General features: G+C 37.8%; 4 protein-coding genes across 5 annotated transcripts; 2 read left to right on the forward strand and 2 right to left on the reverse strand.

The window, feature by feature from the left end:
- Positions 1 to 52: 52 nt before the first annotated feature.
- otop2 (otopetrin 2) lies at positions 53 to 25393 on the reverse strand. Its single transcript, XM_026208925.1, has 8 exons — positions 25198 to 25393; positions 4541 to 4649; positions 3325 to 3707; positions 3078 to 3214; positions 2934 to 2992; positions 2414 to 2562; positions 1314 to 2128; positions 53 to 520 (listed from the first exon to the last, which is right to left on the reverse strand). The coding sequence occupies exons 2-8, from the start codon at positions 4582 to 4584 to the stop codon at positions 350 to 352; spliced, it is 1758 nt and encodes a 585-aa protein (XP_026064710.1). The 5' UTR covers positions 4585 to 4649; positions 25198 to 25393; the 3' UTR covers positions 53 to 349.
- ush1ga (Usher syndrome 1Ga (autosomal recessive)) lies at positions 7047 to 13550 on the forward strand. The gene is made up of 3 exons (XM_026208933.1): positions 7047 to 7298; positions 10268 to 10718; positions 11346 to 13550. The coding sequence occupies exons 1-3, from the start codon at positions 7135 to 7137 to the stop codon at positions 12150 to 12152; spliced, it is 1422 nt and encodes a 473-aa protein (XP_026064718.1). The 5' UTR covers positions 7047 to 7134; the 3' UTR covers positions 12153 to 13550.
- Positions 14096 to 16180, reverse strand: LOC113047558 (protein amnionless-like). Its single transcript, XM_026208934.1, has one exon. The coding sequence runs from the start codon at positions 15765 to 15767 to the stop codon at positions 14352 to 14354; it is 1416 nt and encodes a 471-aa protein (XP_026064719.1). The 5' UTR covers positions 15768 to 16180; the 3' UTR covers positions 14096 to 14351.
- Positions 16556 to 19721, forward strand: zgc:112148 (DUF846 domain-containing protein). 2 transcript variants are annotated; one of them, XM_026208956.1, is made up of 8 exons: positions 16556 to 16642; positions 16859 to 16929; positions 17352 to 17496; positions 17752 to 17841; positions 18616 to 18741; positions 18826 to 18954; positions 19038 to 19069; positions 19130 to 19721. In XM_026208956.1, exons 1-7 carry the CDS (start codon positions 16631 to 16633, stop codon positions 19062 to 19064), a joined length of 600 nt encoding a protein of 199 aa, XP_026064741.1. In that variant the 5' UTR covers positions 16556 to 16630; the 3' UTR covers positions 19065 to 19069; positions 19130 to 19721. The 2 variants fall into 2 exon arrangements, with proteins under 2 accessions (XP_026064741.1, XP_026064740.1); XM_026208955.1 differs by having other exon boundaries at positions 19038 to 19721.
- Positions 25394 to 25758: the final 365 nt, after the last annotated feature.

Consider the following 25758-nt stretch of genomic DNA (forward strand, 5'->3'; position numbering starts at 1 on the left):
GGGTACACAGTGACCAGAATAAACAGAAATTGGGAATTCACAGGTGCCAATGAAAGGACAGATCTCTGGTAACACTTCCAGAGGGATTCACTGCGTTGCTAACAGTCAAATGCCTGTAACAGGATTAGGCCATATTTCAGATGATATTGTGACATCATTCACATATTCTAACGGACGGTCTAGATCTCCACACACACTCACATATACACATTGTTGCATTATACAATAAAAATGTAGTATAAAATAAAACTATTTCTCTTCAGCTAGACAAAAAATATAATATAAAAAATAGATCTATTTTACAAAGATTTGTGCATAGGCTTGAACAGTTCCTGAGCGGTCAGCTGATTTATGAGGTGAGGCACACCTCAAACAGACTAGCCACTGAGTGCATCCGATAGAAGATCCCAAATGGCATTCCAATATTCACAATTGCTGCCCACGTTTCGAATACATAAATGTCTGATCCGACGGTGTTGTCAAACTGAGGCCGGGCTCCAAAGGCAGGCATAATCCAAAGCTGCAAAACAGAAATACAATGTACAAATTAGATTTAAAACTGGATTCAGCATTCTGCATTCAGAATGGAGCAACAGGCAATGGATTTCTAGCATTTTTTAAATGCATGGATAATAAATTGTTAACCACAAAATTGTAGCAAATAAGACAACAATCATGTGGCAATCATAAATAATCAAGGTGCTTTCTCCACTTCCAGCTTCTTTTAATTTTGTTATGTGATGTGTAATAAAAAAATAATAATAATCCAATGTGTTAATGAAACTGTATGTATCCTGTGTGTATGCCCTCTAACTAGGGTTGCAAAGTGGCAGTGAAAAAAATCCAGAAATGTTTAAAATTTTCAAGATGTTTCCAAAATTCCCAAAATCTTTCACAATTTTCCAGACATTTCCAAAAATTCTGGAAATTTGCTGGAAGTTATCCACCTCTTTGCAACCATTCACACCAAGCACAATAACTATAAAAATAACAATAAAGATATAGTTCTAAAAATCTTTCTCAATAATAAATAATAGTCCACACCACAACTATAACAATAAAGGCACAGAGAAATGATATCGTTGGAATAGTTTTCTGAACGATTTTTATTTTTCAGCTGATGAATTGACAGCCAATCAGAATTCCTCCTGCTATAACGAGCTTGAGAATTTAAAGCGGCATATGCATATGCGCTTAGAATAAACAGGCGATATTGTTCGCTGGTGTGGACGCTAATATCGTTATCTTTATCGTTTCTGTTCTTGGTGTGAACGTGACTTTACTCAATAAAGAATATGGAGTCAGGTACTTACAATGACATTGCAGAATAACAGGAAGCCACAGATCTCCTTAAGGATCCTCCTCTTCCAGGAGAGTCGACCCCGGAGGAATGTCAGTGGGATGGGTAGCGTGTGAGCTGGGACGATAGAGCTGCTCCGTCTGTCCGGGTCTCTCTCTCGTACGGCCATGACGTTGGCGAAGACGGTGGATGTCTCAGTCTCTTTGAACGGCTCCCGATGGAGGCCCTTGATGAGGAAGGCGTTCTGTAGGCACAACTGGATCACAGTCAGAATAGAATTGGCCAGGTTGAGCCCATTTATGTGCCCCTGTACCCCTGATGCCAGAACAGCTACTATGGTGAAGTAACAGATGAAGAACTGGCCCAGAGACGCTCCCACAAGCAGTCCCACATCCAGACTCCTGGTAGGGTTCTTCCCAGACACCTGCTCTCTCTTATCCATCCGGAAGATTATGCAACCGATCAGAGTTGTGATGGACATCAGAAGGATGGCGACTATGTTCATGATGTAATGCATTATCAGAGCGTTCTCCTTCTTTTTTTGGTCCCCTTTGGACACGTCCACTTCGTACACCACAAACGTAGCCAGGCCCGCCACCAGAACGATCAGGCCAGCAACCGGACCAATCAGAACGTCCCACAGGCTAAAGCGTGGACTGTGGCTATGGTGTTCATCCACCTGCCGGCCGACATTTTTCCACATGACGTAGGCCATGGCTGATGCGAAGAGGCTGTACTCGATGTTGAAGGGGTACAGATAGTAGTAGGCCTTCTCAAAAACATCGCACAAGTTATGGCTACACTTGCAGTCGCTTGGTCCGGCACGGTCTGAAAGATAACAACAGAGAACGTCAATGAAATGCTCTACTCAATCTTCAGATTAAGCAAATCAATACAGGATGTTCAATATTTGTCAATGTAAGTTAGCCTAAGTACACAACCATGTTGAAAAAAAAAATGCTTATGCCGTTAAGTATTTTTTTAAGCACTGAAGCTAGTTTGAGCTAGTTTAAGCTTAGTCAGCAATGCTTTAAAACATTCCTAACCAGCATATGCTGCTTTTTTAATTTCTTTTTAACAGGGAAGTCTCAAAAGTGTGCAATATTAAAGCACCTTGTGATGTGACATCAATTTTGTAACCGCCATTTGAGGAACCGTTGTATGAAGGGTCGGCTGGAAACACTGTTTGATGGAGCGACTCCTCTGTCACTGCCGTCATCCACACCATGAGGTTTGTAGACAATGTCAACATCAGACCACAACTGCAATGAGAGAGTTAATATTACTACGCAGTAATGCTAGTGGCCCTGTTTGGTAGAAGTGTAAACTCAATGCTAGAGGCACATTCCGCTATCCTACCAAACCTTCAGTCGGGTAAACATTTGCTTGAGTTAACTTAAAAATGTATGCTCATTGCTTCCTTATAAAGCTCTACAGTCAATGCACTAGTCAAGGTCGCTACCTATAAATCATTTCATTTATCGTTCTAAAAGGGTGTGATCATTTTCCTACATTTGTCAGATTTCCCCATTATTTTATCTTCCTGACTACACGCTGAGGTCAAAATAGCAAAAGACAAGGAAATTAACAATAACCAGATAATATCCAAAGTCATCGACTCATTAGAACTGACCGTGTGATTATTTGCTGAATCTGCACACAGTCTTTTGCATGAACCCAGAGGATGTATGTCTGGAATATGAAAGAGAGTATGTTTAAATTATGAATAAATACAAGAACAGATAGCCTGAAACCATTCTTTATAGTTTTAACCTACCTGTACAATGACAAAGAGAGCTTGCACAACAGGGAAGGCTATTTTCACAGGCGAATCGCAGTGCATGCGACCCACGTAATAAATAATCTTGAAAATATCCATGATTACACTGCAGACGCCAAACAGAACCAGTCCACCTGATGAAGACACAAGCAGAATATTTGAGACTAGATGTCTACAGAATACAGAAGATAGAGAGAACAACCCAAAATGTTCTTTCTCAAATAAGAAATTGGTTTGGTCATACCTCTCAGCCAAATTGGTCCAGCGTGGCTATCTTTGTAGAGCACTGCACGGTACACCCTCGAAGTATGGATTTTGTAGTAAACCATCCATATGGTGGTGAGAATGACAAGAAAAATAAGGAAAATCTGAAGATGAGCAGAAGTGATCTGGATCGTGTTGAAGACGCTTCCGCTCACTATGGCGATTCCCAGGAGAAGGATGTTCAAGGAGATGAATCCAGACAGAAGCCATCCCCAGTTGCGACCCTTCTCCTCCGTTTTGAACCCGCCATGGGAAAGTCCCGATTTGACCGTCTCTCCATGGGAGCTGACTTGGATGGTGGATATCTGGTTCTCCATGGCTTCTAGTTCTTGCTTTGTCGTCATGTTGCGTGAGTTAGAAGAGCTGTCCACAAGAAAACACAAGTCAGTTTGTTAGTGGAGCTCTAAGAGTCCAAGTTGAAAAGAGCCTGCTGGATTTGTATAGTATGAAGCAAGTTGTCACTCCAAATAATTGGAAGGAGCCTAGTTTCTTCAAGCTGTATAAATACTTGAACCCGCATCAGTAGCCAACCAATCACCTGTCTTCTCTTCCGCTTACGTCTAGCTCTGCGTCTATCCCACATCTAAAGAAACCTGCATCCTCAAATCTGACTGGACAATATTGTAAATCTAAAAAGATTTCACCTTTGCTTGCACTGGACCAAAGCCAGCCAATGGCTCCCTGCTATATTGTGATAACAGTGTTTAACAAGAGGGCTACCTGCACAGTCTCTACACTCTGTTTGGTGACGAAGGAAACGTGAAGTACTGATCAGACACCATCAGCTCTGAGTCATCAACAAATATTGAGCTTTTATTTACTTCAATCAAATCTGTTGTCAAAATATTAAGCCTTTATTAACTCAGCTTATATCGGTTTTCACAGTCATTGCGATATTCCGCCTCACCTAATTTCATTGTAAATATCTGAGTACAATGGAACTGTGCATTGTTTCTTTTGTGTGCTGTGAGAGAAACGTATTAATGGCGATTATTAATGTTGAGACACACAATATTAACAGGCACTTTCAACCAAAGCATCTTGCAAAAGTCCCACAATACAACATTTTGAAAGTAAACATAGTGCAAAAGCTAGACTCTTTGTCATATACGTGTATTCAGTTAGCGGAAAATAGCACTATTCAGTATAACACGATTCATACTATTATGCATGATGGTTAGATGTCCTTCACTTACCACGAGTAGGAACCGCTGGCCTTCTGAGGAGCGTGCCACCTCATTGCATATATATATATTCACTTGGTGACACGAAGATTTACAGCCGTAACACTGAGGGAGCTGTAACCTGTCAGACACAACACACAGTACACAAAGAATTAGAACAAAATGGATGAACAATTTGAGATTTCCCAAACACAATGCAATTATAGGCATTATAAATCCAACAAAATCAGTAGAGGTATGTGTGATAGTGCCACGGTGATGGGAAATCATGATATATATATGCCGTCTATATAAAGCCTTCATAAATAACATTTATTGCAACTATTAATCCAGGTTATAATGACTGATGATTTACAAATGCATTTAAAAGTACCGTGACAACTTTTATGTGAAGATAATAGTAGTTGACATTCCCTCACGAAAATTAACCATGGTTTAATTACAGTAAAGTTGTAGTAACTGTGATTTGCCGTATTGACTACCATTTGTATAACCACAGTTTTACTACAAATACCATGGTTAGTGTAGCAAAACCAGAGGTGTAAAATACTTGAGTCATTTTACTTGATTACTGTACTTAAGTATTATTTTGGGGGGATTTGTACTTTACTCAACTACAATTTAAACTGACTACTTGTACCATCAAATCTGAGGAAGCATATTGAGGTAGCAAGGTTACTTGTTCTGTTTTGATAAAGCCATTAGCTACGTAATATATTAGCTGAATGCACAAAATTGAGTGCAAATTAAATCGAGACTTTAAATACAATTAACATTTTGTGGGATTTGTTTTTTGTTTTTTTATTAAATGTTACAAATATCCAAAAAAGTGTTTAAATAAACATTATATGCTAAATAAATTGTAATTCATGTTTAGTGATGTTCTTACCAGGTGGTGGATAAGTTGTATTTACAATATGTCATTATATGAAGTAGTAATTAGGACTGTCAGTAAATATTGTTTTTAATCTTAATAATTGCATTCTTTTCTTATTAATTAATCTAATTAGTCACAAATAATTATTTATCAATATTTGCTAAGAAAAAACTCTAAATGGCCCAAATAAACATTTAAAAGATTAATTGTCCTTTTAGACAGTGACGTTGAATAGAAAACATAAAAAAAGTGGCCTTTAAAAACTTTAACGTTGTATGTATTAATTTTATGACTCTCCTCAATAATTCAACACATTCTAGTATCCGGTCTGGAATATATTTCTAGCCTCTCCATCACATCTTGCTCTTCAAAGGGATAGTTTACCCAATAATGAAAACTCTCTCACCATTAACCGAACCTCTGTCATCCCAGATGTTTAAGACTTTCTTTACATGAACACAAGCAAAGATTTTTAGTTCATATAATGCAAGGGGACAGGATCACTTCAGAAACCACACAAAGTGAACATGATGGTCAAGATTAAAATAGTGGTATTTGTATTTTTCTTACATATGCTTATCGTTTCACTTAAGTCAAGTCAAGTAAAGTCACCTTTATTTATATAGCGCTTTAAACAAAATGCATTGCGTCAAAGCAACTGAACAACATTAATTAGGAAAACAGTGTGTCTTGAGAAGAGAGTGATTCATTAACAGGGGTTGCATGAGTTACTATCATATTCTCTTTGTGTATAGTTTTTGAAGTGTCATTTTTGGATTTCACATACACTTAGTACTCTTAGTTTGTGTTCATCTGATAAATGAAAGTCATAAAGGATGGCATGAGGGTGGAAAGGATGGAGTTTCCTTTTAATACCTTTCCCTGTATTTTTTTTTTTTCATTTTAATTGTTGTTGTTGAACTAAATATACACGTTTGACCTGTGCCATTGCATTTTTTCATTCTCTCCCTTTAACCATTCTTCTGTATGTCTGTCAGAAAAAAAAAAAATACTTTTACTTTTTTAATACTTGAGTACAATTTAAAGTAGTAATTTTATCACTTGTTCTCAAGTATTTTTTTGAGCAGATACTTGTACTTTTACTTGGGTAAATTTGTTGAGAACTTTTTACACCTCTGAGCAAAACCATGGTAATTTTTTGGTTACAATGGTTTAACTATAGCGACCAAAAAAAAAAAAAAAGGTTATCTTTCATAAAGGCTAACTCTTAAAATAATTGTCCACCAAAGCCACAAACTAAAAATATGATACCAAATATCAAAGCAATCTTACAATACAGCACAAACCTAATTTCAGGCTTGACATTTCACGAGAAAAAAATTACTTCATGTATCGACTAAGACTGGTCGTGGTCAAGTTTCATTTGTATTTATTTAGATGTAGTTTCAGAGTCCTGGTGTCACTTCATTTGAATGTTTATGAAGAAATAAACAACTGTTTATTAATGCTGTTCGTGTGCTTATGAGTTTGGAGGGGAACGCAGGGGTCTTTTAAAGTTTCTCATTCATTCACCCAGTAATATAATAGTTCAAATCCCAAATGGGAAAAAGATTTCGTTTAGTGAGGACCGAGCTGAAGCCACACCCTCACGAGCCGCAGCGCGTCCGAGGTGTCCTTGGAAACACCAAGTGCCTCACGCGGGCTTAGGGCTTCGACTAAATGCACAGAGCCGATGAAAGAGTGATGGAGGCTGAGGTTCGAGATCACCATGAATGACAAATACCACAAGGCAGCCCGGGATGGCTACCTTAACTTGTTGAAAGAAGCGACGCGGAAGGACCTGAACGCTCCGGATGAAGATGGCATGACACCGACCCTATGGGCCGCTTACCACGGCAACCTGGAGGCGCTGCGGCTGATCGTAGGGAGAGGGTAAGACTGCGCCTCATTCCCCACATTTGATCAATTGCATTGTGGATTTAAAGGAAGTTTAACTCGTATGTTTGCATGTACGCCTCATTTGAAATGGCTCACGCAGGAACCGGCATGGATCTCTGGTCACCGTTACTGTAGATCATCACAACCCTATACTGGTGTCACGACGACTGGTGCTTCACATGGCTGATGACTTTATTAGCTTGATTGGGTGTGGAACGTGCTGTTCCCTTCAGTCTACTTCCTTAAATAACCCTTTCTCGTAATGTTTATAGTGGTGTTATGTATCAAGTTTGCAGAGGACCATGTCATTTTAACGTAATACCATAAAAGGCAAGGTTTTTTCTCACTGTAAAAAGTAAAGTAACCAAAAAAAAAGTATTTCTGTTAACAAGGAAATTACCTTGTTTTAGGTCATATAAGGAAATAGAACCTATGAAAATAAGTTTTTCAGAGTCAGTCAGACCAGGCAGAAAAATTAACGGCAAGTTTTTGCATTTTTGGGCATATCCAACTATCAGAATGAAATTCTCATTAAAAACTACTACTAATAATATAATAATAATAATGTAATGTAGTGGTATTTTAAGGTGTTTATTGTTTTGTTTTCACATTTTCATGTTCCTGTAGCTTGGACTGCCAGAGCATGCCATTAACAACAACACTAAGGTCATAGGTTCAGTTCCCTCTTAATGCACGAACTGATTAAAAATGTATACCCTGAATGCACCTTAAGACGGATATACTGCCCTTAACTGTAAGTGGCCCTTATTCATTTGCTGTGTCATTTGAGTTGTTTTATCACTAACAACACAATAAACAATTCCACATTAGGCCGCTCTGTTAATGCAGATGACAGAAAACAGATAAATGTGAACACACAAAAGCTTTCATCAGAGCTGGCCTGGTTTCCTGTGTGGCCCTTTGTAAAAGCTCTTAATTGTCAGAAGTTCTCCCAGTGTTTGGCAGTCCTGAATGCATAATCGGACTGTTTGACCATTGAAAGCCGCTGGCTATCGCCTGATCTCCTCCACATAAAGCAAAGCAAGCATCGCATTTCTGTGGTTAGAGCCAACTTATGCTCATGTACACATAGGGATACAGTAATTAATCCCTTAATTTGGGTGTTTGATTTCTCGAGGGATCCATTCAATGCACAGCATGGCACTGACTGATCCCTGAAGCACGATTTCCCACGACGATGCCCAACGTTGACAGAAAAGGTTTTCAAGAGGTTATTAGTGCACTATGGTACATGAGAACAGGACCTGACCTGTCATGAATCATGTTATAAGAAGTTGTTAACAAATAAGGACAATAAAATGTTTGTAAATAGCAATAAAGGTTAAAAAAAATAGACATTTATAGGTGGTGGGTATCATATAGCAATCATTTAACATTTAAAAGTCATGTTAGGAAATAACTTCCTCTATAATACCCCTCTTCAACTAATTTTACAATGTTCTGACGGTCATATGTCTTATTATCTGACAGTAGCCTATTAGTGGGGTAAGAATGACTTATTACCCATGTAGACTATGGTTTATGAACTGTTATTTTTACCCCACTAATACTAGACCAGCTGCAGTACACTGTGTCTGATCGTGTTACATAAGGATCAATAAATCTCTCTCATTTTATAAGGCATTACATTTCTATGCTTATATATTTGATGGAAGTATTGGCATGCCAAAAATCAAGGTCAGGCAGGTTAACGGGTCTTAATCCAAATTCTGGCTTGACCCAGCTTTGCACACATCTCCCTTTGCTAACTGTGAAAACCTTGCAGCTTTTCTCATCAATAAAGCATCACTGCAAGGCTTCACCTGTCACCCATCAAATATTAAGTAGGCTCAACTAGCTCTCGATGCAGAAAACAGAGAGATATAGCTTAACTGTAAAGTGCAAATTAGAACCGCACGAATCATATAGTATATTCTGATATATTTTGTCATACCTTTTTTATTTTTCACTATAATATATTATGCACATTTTTAAATTAATATTTTCAAAATGGTTTTATAGGTGCATTCATATTAATCTCATCTGTAGGTGGGGCTATACTGTACAGAAGTAAAGCTACGTTTAATCGAAGTTTAGTATCGTAATGCCTCCCGCTGTACTGAGTCATTTCAAAGAGTGCCGTATAGCAAGTAACATTAACACTTAATTCTCATAGAGGTATGTCATAATATTTAATTGAGAATTGCACGCAAGTTAGCTTTTTATACAGTATCAACATGTGTTTGTAAATATCTCAACTCAACACTTCAACAAACTAGATTTAAATGATAGTATGCATTTTCTAGAATGCATACTGAATAGCTATATTATGAATAGTCATTATGTACTGTATGTGGTTTCTAGCAGTCATAAATAAGAACTTTTCTTATAGTTTTAGACGTGTTTCTTTGATTGCGGTTACAGTCTGAATCACATGTGAAACTGTATCATTCTTGCTCGTAAGGTGACACCCAATAAGCTCCCTCTTATTCAAGAAGGCGATCAAATTACTGATCCAGTGGTTTGGATCGGCATTAGGAGAGTTAAACCTGGATTACTGGCTTAAAAAAAGAAAACTTATATAAGTAAGAAAAATAAGAGATTGTATGGGTTATATAACACACCTGTTTGTCCTTCTTATGACCCTCTTTTATTATTTTCGATATATCAAATGTGTAGAGCAGGTTGTTTCAGTTTTTTATAGACTTATGCATTATTTACTGGCCTTCACAGATGACAAGCCAGTGCTAAAAAAACAATCAAAAAATCATGGGATCGCCAGTGTGGTCTCAGCTATTCTTGGGATATAAAACGAGTGATAAATTACAGTTTATAAAAGCTGTATCCAGTTTCACTTTACATATAGAAGTGTCAATTAAATATGTTATATATAGGCAATGGGATAGTAGTGGTCATTGTTAAATTCCACACCTTATATGGATCTATCGCGTCTTTACTTTCAGGGGGAACCCAGATAAGTGTGACATTTGGGGGAACACCCCACTCCACTTGGCTGCCTCCAATGGTCATCTCAACTGCCTGTCCTTCCTGGTGTCATTTGGTGCCAACGTGTGGTGCCTGGACAACGACTACCACACGCCCCTGGACATGGCTGCTACCAAGAACCACATGGATTGCGTGCGTTATCTGGACTCCATCGCTGCCAAGCAGACAACCCTCAACCCCAAGCTAGTAAGCAAACTGAAGGACCGGGCTTTCCGTGAAGCTGAACGCCGCATCAAGGAATGCATTAAAATGCAGCAGAAGCACCGACGCCGAATGGAACGTAAATTTCAGCGAGAGACAACGGACGCATCAGTCTCTGATGCCATGAGTTTCTCCAGCTACGCCAGCAGTACCTTGAGTCGCAAGCTACACCACTTCAACACTGCCACTAGTGTGCCATATTCCCAGGTCAGATTGCTCTGCAATGCTTAAATATTTGTGGCCAGTAATACTAAACAGGGCAAAGTAGCACGGGAGCCCAGTTTCAAAACAGCACAGATGGGCGTGGACATTTCTGCAGGTGATTTACTAACAAAGGTCAACTTGATGAACACAGATGCAACATCTCATTTACATATGGACCAATGCAATATACCAAGTGCAGTGCAAATTAGCGTAGTCGCCAATAGAGAATAAAAAAAGTGTTGATAGATCTGGTATTGCGTGACTCCTAGTCGAGGGTCCAAAGTCGTCTTTTATTTTCTGAAGCAAATTAAATAACGTGGCCATTTCAAGCACAAAATAGTTTAAGATGTACTCTTTTTTTGCGTTAAATAATGGAGCATATGCCAGTAATTTGATGAGCACATTAGTAAAATAAATACTTTACCCCATAAATTGTGTGTCCGAAAGGAAAACTCCTACAAATGCAAATCCAATAAATTCAGCTGCAAAAATAACTGTCCACACCTCTACAGTGCAAATTCTTCACTGTGCGTCTTTAGACAGCACTAATTTAACGCCAACAGTTAAAATAGATGTTTAGTTAGAAGCCACATTCACTAAAGCTATACTTGTATTATTTTTTCACTCTAGGCTACTCTCCACGCCACAACCAGGGGCAAAACTAAGATCCAGAAGAAGCTTGAGAAGAAAAAGCAGGGTGACGGGACATTTAAGATTTACGAAGATGGCAGGAAGAGTGTCCGCTCTTTATCTGGCCTTCAACTAGGCAACGACGTCATGTTCCTGAAGCAGGGAACATACGTCAACCCTAAGGACCGATCTCGTCGTAACATACGTGACATGTTCCCTGGTGACAACGAGGATGCCGTCTCCCGTGCCATCAGCGAACCCGACTTGCACGGTCATGATGTGGACTACTCGGAGATTAGCACTGACTCGGGCCATGACTCGCTCTTCAACCGTCCCGGCCTGGGCACCATGGTTTTCCGCCGCAACTACGTTAGCAGTGGACTTTTTGGCATTGGGAGGAGAGATGAAGGGAGTCTAGCAGGCAGCGAACGAGTCGATAATGTACGCCTCCGCAGCCGGATGCATCGCATGCCCAGTCTGGATGACGATAGCATCGGAAGTGCCCATAGCCTGCAGGAGAGGAACATGCAGGAGCTGCCATGGGAAGAGGTGGAGTTGGGGCTTGATGATGATGATGAGCCTGACAATAGCCCTCTGGAAGTGTTCCTAGCCACACAGAGCATGAACGAGTTCATTCCTATCTTCAAAAGAGAAAAGATTGACCTGGATGCCCTTTTGCTGTGCTCAGATGATGACCTCAAGAGCATACACATCCCCTTGGGTCCTCGCAAGAAGATCATAGACTCCTGTCAGCGCCGATTGGAGACCATTGAGGACCCAGGCTGCATAGAAGACACTGAGTTGTGAAGTTCTGCCTTTAATCCAATTTTTTTAAGCAGGTTTGGCATGTTTTGAAGCATGCAAGCTGGTTATGAGATGGTTATGAGAGGAGCTAGGTGCTTAGGACCAGCATATGACCAGCTTAAACTAGCTGTCATGCTTCAAAACATACCTAACAAACATGTGCTGTTTTTTCAACAGTGAAGTCGGTTTTTACCTCAGCGAATGTTTAAACAAAACAAGAGTTTACAGAATAATTCTTCCATTTTTCTTTAAAGATTATCAACATTTGCACCAGCCCAATGCACCAGATACGCTAAAGAAAGAGAAGTCTAAATCAGTCCAGCTCCCGAAGAGCCAGTTTAGCTCTGGAAGTGTCTACTGATCCTAGAGACCTCAATAAGCTGGTTCAGGTGTGTTTAATTGGGAAAGTCAATTGAATGAAAACAATATGTGATATGAAGAGAAAGTATCTTGGACCAATGTTGAAAGAGCTGAAATATGACCTCTTTAGCAGCTGGCTACATTAACTCTTTAACTGTCACAAACAACGCAGTATGCATAAAAATTGTAATTCAGTTCAAATATAATGGTTATCTCGTGTCATGTGGCAAATGAAGAGAGTGAAAATGAGGTCACATCTCATTACACACGCTCTTAATCTCATAATATTCCAGCCCCCATGGGGCATATATCTCAGTGCCTGTGCTTTGTGTGCCTGCACATTTCTAGACAAAATGTCAATTTAAGACATAACTTGTGTATAGAAGTTGACAAATGTTTTCTTAATTCCTTTTTTAGACAGCAAAATTAATTGTGTGGTTCACATGGTGGTATACATTGTCTAGTTGCTATTCTTGTTAATAAACAGATTTGGTTAGTTGTTGGAGAGCTGAATTGTGAGCTGTAAATGGTTAAATGTTCAGTAAATGGATTAACAGAATCTGACGTCAGTGTTGCTGTTGTGGGGACTGTTTGTAGGATAAAGGCACCCTCACATTATGATACACATACTTTAATGTTTACATGTATCTGGCCATAACACGTTTTTTTGAAACACAAGTAATTGGATGAGCTATGTGATGCATGGTTGAGTTGGCGTACACAGAGAACCCTTTGTTGATCCTGGAGCTTTAACTTGAGGAGCGTAGACCTCATTACCGCTGAGTCATTTCGTTTATCACAACAGTAGTTTCTGATTGAACTGAGGTACATTGTCAGTAAACAGTATGGTTCAGTACAGCAGGTTCTTGAAAGCCTATCCGTGCTTGAGTTTTTACATGAAGTCTTCCTTCAATATTTATGAGCACAAATAGCATTTAAAGCCATGTTTTATAATATATACAATTATTTGTTAGTATGTAACTATTAAAATTGAAATTTTTGTAAAATGTGTTTTCGTTTGATCATTTGTCTTGAATAACATGTTGACATTTAAAGTGCAAAATGATCTGGTTAATACATTGTGGTAAGTATTATTGTGCTGCGTCTACTCTTGTCCTGCCTCTCTTTGCGCAAACTGCAATAAATAGGGGTTGGGTTATTATACGTGTGATCTCTTACAATGCTGTTCAAAGCCTTCAGAGATGTAAAGGCTGTAAATGTGATTGCTGTAGAAACCAAGATATAATGAAAAATGTTCCCTTAGGAATTGACACAAATTATGCTAAATATCCTGCCTGACATCCAAGAATAAAGCTCCTGTATGATTCAACAGCATGTATGATTGCTGAGCATGCAATATACCACTGAAGAATCTGTCATTTTAAAGTTGAATAATTAAGTATTTGTAGTAAACAGAGTCAGTCTTGCAATCTAACAACATGGCAAGAATCCAGCATCACACTTTGAAGTTATAACCTTCAAATCTGAGATTTAATTATTGTACTTGTTTGTCACCATGGAGTCATTAGCTAAATGTTGTGACAACAAACTTCACGTGAGGAAGACTGGCAAATGCACATGATATTATTGCACATGGTATTATTTATTTATTAATCAAATGCATGTTTGTATCTTAGAATTTAACCCTGAATTAAAAGTAGTAATGAAACAATAACATAGCCAAAAAGAATCTTAGATAACCATGCTTGTAATTTTGTGAACAAAAACACAAAATTAAATTTGTGTAATTTAAAGATTAGTTCCTCAATCTTTATGTTACGTTTTTATTCATATTATTTTATCATCACATCCCCTAAATCGGATCAGCTGATACTACACCATTCATGCATGGAAATCAGTTTCATCATAAACAGGATTTACGAAATGCACTCCTGATTGAGTTAGAGTTATCGAGTTTATCATTTCTGTCCCGTAAAGCCCTGGTTCCTCAGGCATCATAGTTGGTTTGTCAAACATGGGGTTGTCAAAGCCGTGGTCCAAGGGGCCACCAAGCTCCCCAATCTCACTACTGTTCTTCCACTTGCTGAGTGAGGGGATTCTAGGCATTCTGGGTATCTTGACGATGCCACGGCGGTAGAGCACAACAACGGCTGCAATTAGACCCACTCCAAGCAAGGAGCCCAGCACGACCCCTGCACTGTTTCCAGCCGCCTCGCTGCTGCTGGCGCCGGATGACGCCTGGAACTCCGCGCTGGTGATGCCGATGTTCAAGCCGTGGTTGTGCACGTCCTGCACCACGTCTCGAGCGAGAGCTTCAGCCAGCTTCCCGGCTTCCTGACCTGTTTTCTGGTCCAGGAGCAAAACTTGAATCTCCTGAGTGGCTCCGAAAGGAATCACTCGCAGCAGCCTCTGCTCTTTTGACACTTTCGACAAGGCCATCTGTATAGATTCATATTTATGCTGGCTGAGAAAGAGGTGCTGCAGCCGTTGGCGATACGACTCAAAGTTGAAGCTCGGAGAGAACTGAACATTCACAACAGCACCGCAGACATTGCAGCAGTGTCCCACCGGGTTCAGAGGTTTCTTGCACTCCAACGAATCACATTTCACATTTGAACAGATCCTGTCTCGATTTCCAGAGTTGTCACAAATGCACCCCGTGATATCGTCACACCCTGAACCGCCAACTTTAAGGGACGAGGACCCATGGAACTGTAGCTTGCCGGAACTGGATGACAGGTATTGAGAAAACTCAGAGCTGCTGGTGAACTTCTTCCCAAGTACAGACACACTCTTCACGGGCACGTCGTGATCTGATGAAACGTCTACACGGAATGATGTGGTCTCTCGAAATACCACGTCATCATACTGACACGGGACACTTTCTTCGTGGACTGAAAATTGATATGTACCTCTGTGCAGGTCATCAATTGTGGTTGCAGTCACCCACAGCAATGGGTCGAACCATTTCTGAGATTCAGGGTCTTTAAAGTGTGCCGTGACCCCAGATCCACAACCAGGATCTCCACCCTCTCTTACAGTAAACCCAGCGCCGGATGCCAGAATCAGTTCTCCATCCACCGGCAAGCTCATTCCAGTGATAGTGTGAGCTGTTTCTACATACACTGACACTTTCCTTTGAGCTAAAAACACAACTTGGTCGTTCCCGCAGGGTACAGAGCCTTTGTCCCAGTTGGTAGCGTTGTCAAAATTGGTGTCTGGAATCCATTGCTTGTAGAGTGCATTTGTAAAAGGTAAAATGTAAAGGAAAAGCAAGACGCTGTGTCGAAGAGCCATGGTGAAATGAATGTTAAGGAAGAAAGACGGAGCGACCTTTGATCAGTCACTAACTGTCATGCTTTAGCTTAGTGACAAATTCACAAGAGCTATTTTGCCAGTCAAACATCTACTACAATGACAATAAAGGCACACATTAAGACTACTGTAAAATATTTAATAGGCAAACTGTGATGCTCTGTTGCGCACATCTTGCGGTGGGTTCCACGAAACCATGATAGGAGAAAAGGTGTGTTGTTACATTACCTCCCTCTCTCTGTCCTATCTATGTTCCTTAAATGTACCATGTTGGCAGAATACCTTGTAACTTGATTATATATAGTATTATCGAAAGGTGTTGTAAGCGATTGCCGCCATTTTGCTAACTTAGCCACTGAATTAGACTAGCCCCCATCACAGCAACACACCCTCTGTCCAAAACCTCGCCCTCCAAAGACATGACATCCAATTCAATGTCAGCAATCCCAGAGTGTACAAAATTATTTAGAGGTAAATAGTTTCTGACTGGTTATTTTCTAGAGATTCATCAGGTAACGGGGTGTGCCATGATACAAATATACAAAAACAATAACTTAAAGGATTAGGACATTCATATACTACTATTAAATATGCTATTAAATCCACAAACACAAACACATCGTTCTCCACGTTACTCTGGTGCCAGAGCTGTTTTTAACAAGACAAACTTGTTGAAAATGGCCATCTGATGTCTCCTTAAAACATTATTGGACTCATTATTTGAGCCACCACGCGCCCCCTAAAGGAGGACAGCTTAAATTAAATATTAGTAACGATTGCTTTTCGTAGAGTGGACACGTGTGTTTACATACACGTCAGCAGGAAACTAGACTACATGCACCAACATGAACAGACAGGTGAGTTGTCACTTATATTCCTTTAAAGAAACCTGTTATGAAAGAGCTCTAAGCCACAATATGTAGAGTTTTGCGTTTAAGTGCATCTGTCTGCATGACTTGTGGATAAAGAATAAAAAAAAAGAAAGAATTTCTTTTTTTATTATACATACAATACTGAATCACTTTGAATGTCGTAGTGTTAAAACCTGAACTGATGCAGTATTTGTTTTGTAGGATTCTCTCGGTGAAGTGCCATTGTTTCATGAGGATGAAAATGCATTTAGAGAGAAGAAATCAAATATCAAGTGAGTTTTTAGAGTTGGGAAAACACAGGCTAAAAAACCGATTGACATTAAGTGACATTTTATAACTGCTAAAATGTAGATTACACTGAACAAACTTGAGCACTATATGTAACACTTTGGTATAAGGACCAATTATAAATATTAACTAGTTGCTTGCTAGCATGCATAACAAATTGGCTGTTTATTAGTACTTAAAAGCACATATTCTGCATGACCATATTCTACTGTACATCTCTGATCTTACCCAATTACTAAACTACTACCTTACTAACTATTAATAAGGCAAAAGTTATAGTTCATCGTGTGTTAATAGTGGGAATTGGACCTTAAAATAAAATGTGATAGTTTCTACTTTCTCCTTTTTTAAACCATTCTTCAGTCCGAAAGACTACTGTATATAAATAATAGTTTGTTCTTCTCAGACATCCTCTGGCCTGTTTCTTTCATCTCTTCTTCCGCACAAGTGCAATCCTGATCTACCTCTTTTGTGAGCTTCTCAGCCGAAGTTTTATTGCCAACATGGTCACCATCATTTTACTTCTGTCATGTGACTTCTGGACAGTGAAGGTGAGCATGGGGTCAACATGAATTCTGGTCTTACTACAAATTTAAAATACTCATCTTTGTAAGCATTAATCAAACTAAATCAACTTTCAATTTTTGCTGACATCATGTTGGCGTGGACCGTGACAAGCATGTTTCAAGTGTTCCTTGCCCGCCTTTTTACCTGAATAAAATTAAAGTCTCATCCCATGTGTGTCCTCATTTATATCCTTTTTACATAAGTAAATAGAGCTCTTCCTTTTGACTTCAATATATCAGAATGTGACGGGACGACTGTTGGTGGGCTTGAGATGGTGGAATCAGGTCGATGAAGACGGTCACAGTCACTGGATGTTTGAATCCAGATCAGTGAGTCTCGCCACACACAACTTTACAAAACTGCGGGACATAAAAAATAAATAAATATTGCAACTACGGAAGGCAACACTATTACATAAATCATGTTTATGATTGTGACTAACAATACTGAGGTAATGTGCAACTTTAATATATAGCTATAGCTAACTTTTATCGCAGCTCGTTCAAAGTTTAATGATCATGTTTTGTGACTGTTAGTGAATGCCCGACACATTTAGCTGTGTCATTATTTTAAAGCGTGAAATTTCCTCTTTTGAGTAACACTGTTCAAATATTAAAAGAACAGTTCATACAAACATGAAATTCTGACGTCATTTACTAACCCTCCTGTTGTTCCAGACTCATAGTGACTGACTTTCTTTGTTCTATCGAACACTAAAGGTGAATTGTGAAGGATCTTCAAGGCAAAAAATTTTAACTATTAAAATCACATGTTAGCTTTGTGTGAAAAACAGAAGCTGTAATACATATTTACTATATATAATAAAACAGTAAAAATGCCCTCTGCTGTAGGTCTCAGATCTTTTTATCTATTTCCACACATTTGAACATGCTAATAATGAATATTATAGAGTCATTAACCCTTTTTTGAGCTTGTCAGATGAGTTTATATGTAAAAGAGCTGTGTTGAGATTCTTCGAAATCTCAGCTTTTGTGTTAACATCACATGCGAGTTTAACAACGTGAGAATAGATGATGAGGGCATTTTATTTGATGTCTGAACTGGTTCTTTAATGGCTAACTATTTGGTCTATTTCTTTAAAGGCAACCAGTAAAAACGTGGTCTCGAATTCCGATTCACGGATTTTCTGGATCGGCCTGATCGTGTGTCCGTTGTTTTGGGCTCTCTTTGTGTTTAGCTCACTATTCTCCTTCAACATAAAGTGGTTGGTGAGTTATTAAATTCTCTCAGATGGCTAATTTTGCTACATTTGCTGCATTTCTGCATAAGTGTGTGCGTGTGTGTGTGCGCAGGCGGTTGTGATCATGGGAGTTGTGCTACAGTGGGCAAACCTATATGGATATGTGCGATGCAGAGTTGGTGGTGCAACCAAACTTAAGAACATGGCAACTAACTACTTTGGCCTTAAGCTTTTCAAAAAGGTAACACTGAGTTCTAGAGGAATACAATAGCCTATATAATACGCTCCTTGATATTGTTTTAACTGTTCTTTATTCTCTTACAGGTAGTAGACCAACCGGAGGGACCATGATTTGACTGTGGCTGGCTTAATTTAACTAGTGAATTATTTCTCCTTGTTTTGTCTGGATGTCCTGTCTCTTCAATCTAATTATTATAATTGTTTATGGTGAATTCTTCATTCCTCTTCATGTTTCTATTGACAGTTTTTCTTTTTTTGCTAGCTTCGTAAAACTTTGTGTTCCCTTATCAGTAGGTAACGTGATTATCTGTAAAAAAAAAAAAAAAAAAAAAGACCTTCAAAACATTAAAACGCATTAAAATATTTTGAGTTCTGCACTGAGTTGAGGAATACGTCTTAATATTGATTACAATTATAATACATTGTAAAGTCTCATTTAGTCTGTGATGCACACTGTGTTATTCTTCAGATTTTCTCCAGGTGCTGCTGTTGCTCCACATAAAATGTGCTGCTTTGGAAACCAAGTTAATTTACCTATAAACATTACCTGAAAATATATGTACTAAAAGTAAAAATAGTGTGAATTTTGTCCACAGAATAGCGATATTTGATACTACCAACTTAGTAGTGCAATTTAACATTTGCAATTATTGAATCTCTTTCATTATTAGAATTACTGTAAATCATTTTATTTTATGTTTATATTTTTATTTGTATTTTGGGGACAAATTCTCCCTATTAACTCAATAAACTCAACTTTCCTGCTCATTTAGTCAGTAATAGTTAGTAAGGTAGCAGTTAAAGTGCCTCATTAGCATATTGTGCGCCCAGTTCTTCTAGAGTTGATCTGAATAAAAATGCTTATTCATTCTTTGGCACTAGATGCCTCTTTGGAGCATAAAAATAGCGGTGTCCCAGGTAACGCATTAAAGAAAGCAGCACTGCGCTCACAAACGCTGCTTTATCAGACATTACAGGCTCATGATGACATTAAAATGAGACCAATCAACCAATCACCACAGATTAGCATCACGCAAAGGAGGGGTTTGGAAAAAATTATGGTTGAGCCAATAGTTTGGGAGTCTTTGAACAGGTATGGTAAAAATAAATACATATTATAAGACAATGAAAGTGTTTTTTTGACCTTGCATGCATGTCAGTCTGTTGTTGGGGACTCCCAAAACCAAAATGTGAACTCTTCATTACCCATGATAGGGGCCCTTTAAGTTAAGTTTAGGGATGGTATAAGATTAAAGGATCCAAAATGTGGTCATGCAGAATAAGGCTTTAATATGTGCTTTATAAGTACTAATAAACAACCAAGTAAATAAGCAACTAGTTAATAATCAGAATTGGTCTAATGTGTCACCCTAAATTGTTTGTTTTGCTCTCAAGGTAACCACCACACAATCATGAGTCAAACTTCAAAAAGCTTTTTGTCCATATCTGACTGTTCTCTGAGCTGTTTGCCTGGTCTATTATGAACACTGCCATGTTGTTTGCGTTGCAGTCAATAAGCGGAGTTTGACCAAATGTGTTATGACATCTGTTCACAGTAAAATATGACAAATCACAACTTTTATTGGATAGCTGCAATATGAAATTCACAAATAGGTCAAAGTACACAGACTGTTATGAGGGTATATGAACAAACAGACATCACGAGAAACCACTTAAATGTGTTTTTATAGTACGCTATTGTGAAAATACAGCTTAATCAAGTGTATCCTGTCTTGGTCTTGTCATGTGCCACTGGCACTTATTTTTTTGGTCTACTCTAAACAATGTGATTTCTAGATATCCATCTGTCAAATCTGTAAAGATGCGATGCTATTGGACAACAATTACAACTTAATTTAAAACCGCAGTCCGTAACTTTTTTTGTGTTAAAAATATACAAAATCTGCTATTGGCAGGGAGTTAATCCCCTAGACTCCCCATGTTCAAATGCCAACTTAACAGCAGACAAAAACATGTTTACAGCCTGGTTCATAAATTATTTTGGTCTATATAGCTAATTTTGCCTTTCATGACAACTGTGAGGGGGGTGAATTTGTTTATAGCTCCTCCTTTTAAATTATATTAAGCCTTGAACAGAGATGACAACACTGAATTCAATGATAAACTGCTTTTAACTATTATTTTGCATTATTGACATGTTTTCCTAATGAATGTTGTTTAGTTGCTTTGACGCAATATATTTTGTTTAAAGCGCTATATAAATAAAGGTGATTTGACTTAAAGTTCTGCATAATTAAGGGCGTGGCCACTTGTTTTGATAATCCGGGAGTGTCGCGCAAGGGGCAAGGAACTCGACCGGAAGTTGAAGTCGGATGGGGGCTGCCATCTTTTAGCAGAACTTCACTTGCGTTAGCATTCCCATTGACTCCCATTCATTTTGGCGTCACTTTGACAGCGAATAACTTTACATCTGAGGCGTTTAAAGACTCTGTTTGTCCATTATTTATTTCTAAAGATACACGACAATGTATAAAGGGCTCCATTACCTTCTATGTTACATTATGGCCCCGTATAAACAGTTTTTGTAAAAAATAGGCTAACGATTGCGTCATAACCACTCGTCTCTCTGTCGCATTACCGTACAGACAGGAGGAGAAGCTCGCAGGCAATTAACTTAATATGGCGTACTGGCGTTACATTTTAAAATACTATACAAAATAATTAATCAGAAAACTTACTCCTGCTCACTCACGCCAAAGAACTCCCCGCTCAAGCTCGCCGTCTCTGCAAGATTAACGATGGCAGTTTGCACACACAGCTACTAGAAGATTTTTGCTGACGTCGTCAAGCTTCGTTTGAGTCTGCGCGTCAGAAACGGAAGTGCTAAAAAACGCTAAAACTGGGCTTCATTTGTCTCAATTGAGTTCCAATGGGGTCGCTGTGTCAATTTCTTTTACTGTCTATGGTGTCGCGAGGGGACACACATCCAAGATGGCGACTTTTGACTTCAAAAACGCTCTTCGGAAACCTATGGGTGACATCTGGACATTGCGTCCATGTTTTTATACAGTCTATGGCTTTAACATGTAAAAACATGTTAATAAAAGGATTATAACATGAAAAGACACTAGGCCTATAGCTAACTGCTAATTTTACCAGTGTTAGCAAGTTATGGTAGATGTCTTGTTTTTTTTTTGTGACCAAGAGACCCTCGCTACTTTTTCCAAAACAAAAACAACTAGATTCACCAACACACAACAGCATCTTAAACCTTCCTCGAAAACCAGCAATCATAAAGTGGGCCACGTGTTGACATGCTGGTGCTCTGTCGTAATCGTGTCACCCTTATTGTCCTTGTGTTCTGTCTGGGTCATGTGACCACACCAAACACGTACGAGATTATTATGAGATGACAACTAAATAAGGCTGTTTTCATCAGAGTGGACACTAGATATAAACCCGTATTGACAATATTACAACTGAGACGAAACAAATAAATGCTTTGATAACCGAGATCTGATAACTAGGATGAACATAACAGGTTTTTAAAAAATGTTTTATTGTACTATTGACTGGACAATGTATGCACTATGAATATTTAGGCAAAATATTACTACTTTATCTTAATGATCCTAAATTATTTGACAAGCAGAGTTTTCATTCTTGTGTTGATGTATTTGAACTAAAAAAATAATAACTATATACATCTCTGAGCAGGAATCAATATTCTCAATATTCTTGTTACACTTTTGCAGAATAGGAAAGCGTATGTATTTTAAACCTAAATTATATTTAGACATCCTCAAAGTTGACAAACATGAAGTAACTATTAAATATTAAACACGTTCAGATGGATATTTGTTCTGGTAAATTTGATGGTGAATCTGGATATTAGCATGAACTCTTCTTGATGCCCTTCATGAAAGTGTGCTAACATTAATCTAATAAGCTACAATAAAATAAACTATAAAAAAAAAAAAAAAATTGTTCACTTAATTTTTTGATGGTTCTTCTGTGGTGTTAATTATTTTTTAACTATTTGTGATCATGTAGCATCATTATTTCTGTAATTATTAACGTTATTTCTTTAAAAATTAAGATATTTTACTTCTGCAAGATAGGAAAACACTAAAAGTTTCTGGAACACTCTGTAATGGAACATTTCAGAGAATTGTGTGACTAGTCATAAAAGAACCTAATAAAACCTAATAATAATCCAAGTAGTTACCTTGTACTACAAGTAATTTTTGGGTAAGTACACGGTACAATGCTGCAAAATTACAATTGATAATTTTGCTTCCAAGCTGAATTCAAATAAATTGACGTTTCAAATGCATTCTCACTTCAGTTCTGAATGGCTCTCAACTCTGCTGGATATAGGTCAAACTAATGTGCTTTATAGATTACCAGCATCACCCATCACCACGACCAGTGCCAAAAGAAAGTATTTGTTGATATCAACAGCTTCTGCTATCTTGGTATCAACACTGTTGTCTAATCAGATTGCACTAGCACTCTATCGCCTTCCACACCATAGCATGCAAAGGCACGATTGCCTTTTATCTAATATATCTGTCACATCTGCTTCAATAAGACAATGAGTGAGCTCTTATGTTAAAAAGCTGATAACATAGTCACGGGACAAACACCAATTAAGCCCTAACAGTTAAATGAGACCATAAACAGGGACCCTCAAAATTTGGAAAATCTAGACCAAGTACTGGTTTAGCGTAAATAGGTTGATAAGACTTATTGGACTGAATTTTCCAACAGTAAAGAAAGAATGAAGTTCAGTTATCCAACAGCTCTGTTATCTTGCAATGACATCAACCTTAGACCCTCTGTCTTACCCAAATGGTCCAGTCATGTGAAAGAGTCCATTTTATGTGTTCAAAAAGTAAAATGCTCAATGCACATGCAAAGATGCTACTGTATGAAAAACAGGTCCCAAATTACACCATACTAAATAACAGGATTTACTCTATGGGGTTAGCATTAAATAAAAGTGTAAGGACAGTATGGGTTATTTAGTGATAACAAACCATTGTTTTGGGCACCCAAATTTTTATATTATATTGTAATATGGATCAGAAAGACTTGTAATATTTTTTAAAGAAGTTTCTTATGCTTATCAAGGCTGCATTTATTTGATCAAAAATGCAGAAAAAACTGTAATACAAAACAATGGTTGCTATTTTAGTAGCCTTTAAATTACAGCTGAAATCTTATGCAGCAAAGCTGAATTTCCATCAGCCATTACTCCAGCATAAAGTGACATATTAGAAATCATTCTAATACACTACTGATTTATTACTAGAAATATCAATGTTGGCAACAGTTGTGCTTCCCAGTATTTTTTGGGGAAACTACAATACTTTTTTTTAGGATTTTTTGATGAATAAAAAGGTTAAAAGAACAGAATTTATTCAAAATATAAATATTTTTTAACAATATAAATCTTTGCTATCACTTCTTAATAATTTAACACATCCTTGCTTTAATTTCTTTAAAAAAAGAAAGAAGAAAAATATACTGACCCCAAACTTTTGAACAGTAGTTTATAGTGTTAGAAAATATTTCTATTTTGAATAAATTATCTTCTTTTTAACTTTTTATTCATCAAAGAATTCTGAAAAAAGTATCACATGCTCTAAAAAAATTGAATAAATTAATTAAGCAGCACAACAGTTTCCATCACTGATCATAAATCGGCATATTAAAAGGTTTTCTGAAGGATCATGTGACATTGTGACAGTGTAATGACGATGAAAATTTGTCTTTGCATTACAGGAATAAATTAGATTTTAATGTATATTAAAATAGAAAAATGTTATTTCACAATATAAAATGTTCCCCGTATTTTTGATCAAATAAATGCAGCCTTGATGAGCATCGAAAAACATCAAATCTTTCTGAATTCAAACTTTTGACTGGTAATTTACTGTATATATAGTCCCCTTCATTTGCGTTTTATAAGTAATCAATATCAACATAAAATATTTTTTATTTTATTTTTAATTAAATAAAAAATAAAAAAAAAGATGACCAAAAAAACTGTAATTAATAATCTTCAGAAATCCTTCAACTGTACTGCTTGGGTCATTAATCTTAATCAGCTGCTTGGATAGAATTCTCTACAGTGATGTGATTGCATGTTGGTAAATAGTTGGTTTGTAACATGTCTTAATTCCAACAAATATTATGACAATGATTTGTGATTATAGCTCTAATCATGATTAAGCTGTCAGATAACGGAAACAAGTAATGAAAACATAATACTCACCACCCTCCCGTGTCCTGAAAAGTGGAAAAATCACAGCTGGGCAGAATGAAGGCCTTCTTATAGGTGAGTCTCAGACTCTGTCAGCCACCTTTGACCCATGGGTCAGTCTGGATTCTTAGAATATGAACATTAAATCCTTTCAGCAATCTCTGAATACCTCTTTGGCAAACAGTGACATTCCCAGAAGTGACCTCATTGGGTATAGCTCACTTTACTCTTTTACAACACATGTTGTTATACGACCTTGAATCCACTCCTAGTCCATTTTTTTTCACTCTATAATAACCGACTTTCATTTTTGCAAAATAATTACTAACTTGCGTCATAAAGGCAATATACCTTAAAATGCGTCATGCTTTCTTTTATCAATGGCCGGTACAGATCTACAGATCTGTTTATGGTTGCTCATCAAAATCTCAAAATTTAGTCGCTTTAGAATCATTACATAATTATCGATGCGTCTGCGTTGAGAGTTTACGCAATAAAAGAGCATAGCAAATTCAAATCAACTTATTAACAACACAATGTATTACTAACTAGATCATGTTCAGCAATTATAGA

Source organism: Carassius auratus, chromosome 28, assembly GCF_003368295.1.
Source record: "Carassius auratus strain Wakin chromosome 28, ASM336829v1, whole genome shotgun sequence".
In the NCBI taxonomy this organism is placed as follows: Eukaryota; Metazoa; Chordata; class Actinopteri; order Cypriniformes; family Cyprinidae; genus Carassius; species Carassius auratus.

Bases quoted from the DNA above. Each gene is read 5' to 3' on its own strand.
- ush1ga (XM_026208933.1), top strand. From the start codon at position 7,135: ATGAATGACAAATACCACAAGGCAGCCCGGGATGGCTACCTTAACTTG. The intron at 7,299-10,267 runs GTAAGACTGCGC...CTTTACTTTCAG, and splicing joins CGGCTGATCGTAGGGAGAGG to GGGGAACCCAGATAAGTGTG. The intron at 10,719-11,345 runs GTCAGATTGCTC...TTTTCACTCTAG, and splicing joins CTAGTGTGCCATATTCCCAG to GCTACTCTCCACGCCACAAC.
- zgc:112148 (XM_026208955.1), top strand. The intron at 17,842-18,615 runs GTGAGTCTCGCC...ATTTCTTTAAAG, and splicing joins GGATGTTTGAATCCAGATCA to GCAACCAGTAAAAACGTGGT. The intron at 18,742-18,825 runs GTGAGTTATTAA...GTGTGTGCGCAG, and splicing joins CCTTCAACATAAAGTGGTTG to GCGGTTGTGATCATGGGAGT.
- LOC113047558 (XM_026208934.1), bottom strand. From the start codon at position 15,767: ATGGCTCTTCGACACAGCGTCTTGCTTTTCCTTTACATTTTACCTTTT.
- otop2 (XM_026208925.1), bottom strand. From the start codon at position 4,584: ATGAGGTGGCACGCTCCTCAGAAGGCCAGCGGTTCCTACTCGTG. The intron at 3,215-3,324 runs GTATGACCAAAC...TGTCTTCATCAG, and splicing joins TGGACCAATTTGGCTGAGAG to GTGGACTGGTTCTGTTTGGC. The intron at 2,563-2,933 runs GTCAGTTCTAAT...CTCTCATTGCAG, and splicing joins ATTCAGCAAATAATCACACG to TTGTGGTCTGATGTTGACAT.